At 39.1% G+C, this 5838-nt stretch overlaps 1 protein-coding gene across 1 annotated transcript; it reads right to left on the bottom strand.

The window, feature by feature from the left end:
- Positions 1–767: 767 nt before the first annotated feature.
- Positions 768–5526, bottom strand: OCIAD2 (OCIA domain containing 2). Its single transcript, XM_010174785.1, has 4 exons — positions 5478–5526; positions 3269–3316; positions 2210–2315; positions 768–849 (listed from the first exon to the last, which is right to left on the bottom strand). The coding sequence occupies exons 1-4, from the start codon at positions 5506–5508 to the stop codon at positions 768–770; spliced, it is 267 nt and encodes an 88-aa protein (XP_010173087.1). The 5' UTR covers positions 5509–5526.
- Between the last annotated feature and the right edge of the window lie 312 nt (positions 5527–5838).

Genomic DNA, 5838 nt, shown 5'->3' on the forward strand with positions numbered 1-5838 from the left:
AACACTTTCACACATTCTCCTGCCTGTGAGAAACACAGGCCACAGCTCACCACAAGCAGAACGTGTGAAAATGCTTTTAAAAAGCCCAAGTGCTGGCCTGTTTTTCACAGACAAAGACTGAAAGTGCTTTTAAATACTCCCCTGCCTTCCACCCTGTAAACTCCCCTTTTTCGACAAGGGAGCTTTCCCCTTTCCGGGGTGAAATCATCACATGGGCCGTCTCTGCTGCCCCAGCAGGTAGGTGCTCAAGCACCACTCTTACAATACCCTCACTAAGGCTCTGGCCAAACCAAAGGCTCTGGATAAAAAAAACCCAACAAAACAAACCACCAAATAAACAAACAGAGCCATCCCCAACAGTGTAGACTTGTAAATTCTCAATATTTCAATGTATTTTTAAATATCAACATTATCCATAATTTGATTCTTAAGTAAAAAAGTTGGAAATTTAAAGGAATTATATTTTTTTTCATACAAGCAGTCAATTCAAATTAATTCCAATTAGGTGAATAAACAATACTCTGCTACAGCTAAAGCAGAAATTCCTCAGAAATAGGGGATTTAAAATTAAAGTGAAAGGTATGTAAGGTAAAAATGAAGACACAAATTTAATTGCAAACCATAGATAGAGAATATTTCCTTGAATAATGCTCAGATTTTAATCCATTATTTTCACTATATTGTTCAAAGTTTTCAAACAAGAATACCACTCAACATGGAAAATAAAATAAACATTTATTTTAAATTTCAAGGTTGCCTACCTGGGACTAAGATGCTGCAGTAATTGAATCTTTTTCCTTATTTGATCCCGATTTTGCTTCACACTCTTTGCAAGTATGATGACAATGCCTACAGTATTGAAAGCAGATAAAATATTCAAGAATTTTGCTGGATTTCTTCTAATACAACCATACTGCATGTTCTTGAAGAAGTTACCTCTTGCCTATGTTCTCCAATTGTTGTAAATACTTTATAGGTCATAAACTGCAAAAGATTACATTGGTCTCAACCAATAAAACCCCATTAATTATTATTCTTAGCTACCATTTCCAGAAATCACCAAAATATTATAGGATTTTCTAAGCAGGAAAAGACAGTTCTTGCCATTGTACTGTCACTGATGAGAAGACAAGAGCCAGGAGCAAAGCATGTAACACAAAAGAGTGACAAACAGCCACTTCGGGTAACACCATGTGAGGAAAGTAATAGCTTCGTTAAGTAGGGAAGAATGGAAGTGGAGAGACATATGAACAATGAAGAAGCTTCCCATTATCAGTCAGGCATTTTCATAGGCATAAAGACTCTTGTTGGTCTGGGGGAAAGATGTGGAAAGACAGAGGAGAATGATTTTGTGGGTATGATTTTTGGACATGTACTTTGCGTACGGAAGGTGTGCGTGAGAAGCCACACTGGGAATGAACAGTAGTAGTGGCAGTTGAAGGAGGAGCTTGGAAGGAAGTCAGAGTGTGATTTGACAGGGAAGTGTACTTCAGATAAGTTTAGAAAACAATGGAGGTGTGGAAAACAATGGACTAAAACATGGAGGTGACAAGTGACAGAAGGCAACCGCTGAGATCTATGGTATGGTTAGAGTTGCAAGGTGGAAAAATACCCTTGCAGTTTGTGCTCTTCATGGTTTGGTATGACAATATGCAGTTGGGCAAAACCACAGAGGAGGAGGCTGGAATGTGGGTTGAGACTGAAATTGTTGTTAAAATATGAAGATAGTGCAAAAAAAATCTGCAGTGTATTTGGCTGGATATGGTACAAAGGAGGACTCAAAGGGCCGACTAATATCATAGACATAGAAGATAGTGAGAGACTTAGAGGCACAATACTAGATGAAAAAAGAACTAGTAACTGTTGTTCCATCACACTTAAAAGTATGATAATTTCATTTAAATAATGAATAATAGTGAATTAATTTAATTTAAATAATAATAGATATTACACTGAGTTTAAGTTGCATTTTCTGAAGAATATTTACTGGTTTCTAATACTGTCATATACAGACTAAGAATATGAGAGTACTTCACAACCTGATCCCAAAATTTAAAAGTTTCTAATACTGTCATATACAGCCTAAGAATATGAGAGGAGTACTTCACAACCTGATCCCAAAATTTAAATTCATCGTTTTGCTGCGTATTATTTTAACTATTGTAAAGACTATTTTGATCTAGGATTAACGATTTAAATAGGCACAAACCTTTTTTGTTGTGGACCAAATGGTGCAACACCAATTTTCTGGAACTTTTTTTGGCATTCTCCTATGTATGACATCTTTCCAATGGCAAAACCTAAGACACCAGCAACTATAAAGACAAATGACAAAACATTGTTAATACAAGAGCTTAAATCAAGAGTCTGCAACTGGCTCCATTTTAATCATACGACAGATTGTATGTAGCATGTCTTCTCCAAACATGTCACAAACACATGGGAAGTTATGCAGGGATTACAGGGATGACTTCAATGACTACTGAAAACCAGCTACCTATCATGAGACAGAGGCTGGTCTAAAACAATGCATACAGGAAAAGGATATCATATTCAGATGGAACGAAAATATTTCAGATTTAGAGGAGCAGATTCTAGAGGGAGCCCACAACGAAAAGCTCTAATTTCTCTTGCCTTTGTATGCACACCATGTCATATTTCTAATTATTGCAATATTAACACTATCCTCTCTGGGCTTCTAAGAAGCTAGAACGTCAGCCTGCCATACCATCACACTAGGGCTTTCACTCGTTAGAGTCAGAATAAAAACATTAGTCCAACATTCTCAATTTTCTGTTGAACTTCTGCTGAAGAGGGAATCAACTTCATTTCTTGCCATTTAAGAGCCACCTGTCTGTACTGTGTTTTTATTTGGTTTATTTTTGTTTTGTTTTAAACTTCTGTGGTTTTATTTGTTTTCTTTATCAACATGGTCATGAATTAGACCATTAAGATCAATCAAATGAACATATGAAAAGGAACATAGCATGTTATGTATACTATGATGGCCCCTTGATACCATAAGATGTATGATTTGCTAAGCATGGCTGACCAATGGGGCTGACATTATTTATAAAATAAAGGTGAGACCCTTATTTCAAACATTTATTTTTAACACAGCAGAATGCTGATTTCCTAAAGCACTCTGGTAACATCTCATAAATGGCAAAAAAGGAAGTTTGAAAAGAGATTCGGAGAGATGCATCTAAGGTCTGAATATTGCCTGTATATAACCTTTCCTTTCCATTTACAATTGGGTACAACTTACTTGCCATCTTAGGTAATGCACCAAATCTTGGGCTCGCTGAGAAAACACCTACAATAAAAGCAAATAGTCAGAACACTTATTCATTTGAGGAACTCGCCAGCCAAAACCAAATGTAGTATTTTTCCTACAAGCTTTTGCACTTCTTAGGGCATCCATTTTGGTGTAGTCCTAGAGTCATAACAGGAAAAAAATCTGGACTTTGCAAGATTCAGTTCAGGCAGGGGTTTGGAGTGTAAATCAACATGAAAGCAGTGTGGCTGCCACTGGTCACACCTGCAGCACTGCAGGAGGTGGAGATGGTGGCTTAAGTTTCAGCACAAACCAACTTTGCAAATACAATAGTGAACTGAAACTCTTACTCAGGGTCCAGGTCCCTGTGCTGTGAGAAGCAGTCCCAACCTGTTCTGTAGTTTTCTGTGGCTGTTGATTAAACATGTGTTAAACTGTACCACTGGTATTTAGCTCCTCCCCTGGAGAGGTCACACATTTTGGTGTTTAACAGGAGAATACAGTGCACTGAACAAGAAAACTGAAAGATTCCCACCAAAATCTACCTTCCCCCACATAATACCAGGAGGTGGAACCAGTATGCCTCTGAGATCATACGTGTGTGGCAGAGGAGTGCTGTAGAAGAGGGCTCCACATAGCAAGATTGCCATGGCAAGGGGAAGGGAAGTGAACGCTGGTTGCACTGTTTCATGCATTCAGACAGCGTTAATGAGGCTCAGAAGCTCCAGCTTCTTCTAGAGCCAGTGTACTGTTTGCAGTCATCAGAGAGGAGTGTTTAGACAGAGGAGCCAGTGTACTGTTTGCAGTCATCTTCTAGAGCCAGTGTACTGTTTGCAGTCATCAGAGGAGTGTTTAGACAGAGGAGCATTCAGTCTATGCTAAGGACAAAGGCCTTCGCCCACTGGCATCTATGCAATTTTAAATTGGGTGTCTCAAGGGAGGGAGGAATAAAATTGTTTGTTTCAAACAGCTCCCCCTCTTCCAATTGCTGACACACAATAATGATTATTTAATATGGACATTTATTATTTCACAGCTGATAAGAAATGTGCGAGTACAATGGAGAGAAACTGGGAAGAGTAGCCAGTGCCAGAGGGTGGCATGTTAGCTACTGGGACAACCCCAGTGCCCTTCCTATCACTGCTCACCCTTTTCAAATGTGCAGTCCTTTGCCTTCCCTCCCTGTCTGCCTACAAGCTCATAGGTCAAGGATCCAACAGGGAACCCACATCAGCCTCTTGTGGTATAGCACAGCTTTTAGGTTTTCTACTCTTGTCCTCCCGATCATCTCAGTAAAAAAAAATGTGATAAGGATGAAACATGGTAATAGTAGCTGGCACAAAACAAGGGGCTTGCAACCACACCCAGTGAGAAAAGAGTGAGCCATTTCCATCTCCTCACTTGCTGCCTCCCACCACCCATCTCAGAGCCCCTGGATTCTTTTCTGCTTCTTGCTTCAGGTCCTGCGATTTTTTTCTTCTCCTATCTGCCCTTGATGTAACCAGCTGCTAATGCAGGCTGAAGGGCTGTCTTATTTGCTCCTGTGAGATACACCCATCTCAGCAGTCCTCAGGGTGGATGCCCTTCACCCTTTACCCAAAAAGCTAACCTCAGCCTTACTATTAAAGACCCCCAGAAGGGAAACCCAGGTTGCAATGTGTAGAACCAGGCTCATCCACCACATAAACAGAATACAATTCTCTTTTGTGTTAGCCTGCAGATCACAAGCCATCTCTATAAAAAGCTCTCTGTCTCCTCACTTTGGCAGTATTCCTTGTCCCTTTGCATCAAAGCTCTATTCATATTGATACATGGTCACTGTAAAAACATTGCCAGCATTTTTCAAATAAACCAATGGTTAGAACTACAGTACTCAAATCTGATGCCCCTGCTCAGGTTGTATGATGCTTTGCTCTACAAGCAGCCCCACTGAGGCCTCTGCTCAAATACATGTGATCATGGTGACAGAATCTAGCCACCAGTCTTTGAATTCATGCATTCTCTTTTTAGTTCATGTTCTTTCAAAAGAGTGACTGTGGCAATGCATATATAATGATCAAATCACTGTAACAATGATGGTGATGAGTGAGGGGAATATTCATCTTGAAAACCAGCAGGCTTTAAGGAAACTTGCATTTCAGTAGTAATTCCAGAGTCTCAACTTCATAACTTAGGAACATCATGTATTCTTTATATTTACCTTTTGAGACTAGCCCCTGGGTGACAAGCATGCTCCCAAGAGACAAAGGAAGAGCTGTAAAAATAAAAAGGAGGAGTGTATCTGGTATCAGCCAAACTTATTACCTATTTGTTAAATACATTATTCATGTTAAATGTTATATATGTATATATTAAATGTTTTATATGTTTGTATTGTTAAACACATTACTCATCTTCTAAACATCAACTTTGCATAGTGTCTTAATCACCTATTAGGTCTGCTCATTCAGATTACTATCTCTTCAAAGCAAGGATGTGTTCACGCAGTGCCAGATACCAGGCATGCTGCAGCATCTGGAGCTAATGCACTATATACATTTATTAATAAATATATATACATT

This window comes from Antrostomus carolinensis, unplaced genomic scaffold, assembly GCF_000700745.2.
Source record: "Antrostomus carolinensis isolate BGI_N321 unplaced genomic scaffold, ASM70074v2 scaffold5979, whole genome shotgun sequence".
Classification (NCBI taxonomy): Eukaryota; Metazoa; Chordata; class Aves; order Caprimulgiformes; family Caprimulgidae; genus Antrostomus; species Antrostomus carolinensis.

What these genes read in the sequence shown, in the direction of transcription:
- OCIAD2 (XM_010174785.1), bottom strand. Translation starts at nt 5,508, where the DNA reads ATGCTTGTCACCCAGGGGCTAGTCTCAAAAG. An exon ending in CCAGGGGCTAGTCTCAAAAG is followed by an intron (nt 3,317 to 5,477) that starts GTAAATATAAAG and finishes CTTTTATTGTAG; the next exon opens with GTGTTTTCTCAGCGAGCCCA. An exon ending in TTTGGTCCACAACAAAAAAG is followed by an intron (nt 850 to 2,209) that starts GTTTGTGCCTAT and finishes TCAATACTGTAG; the next exon opens with GCATTGTCATCATACTTGCA.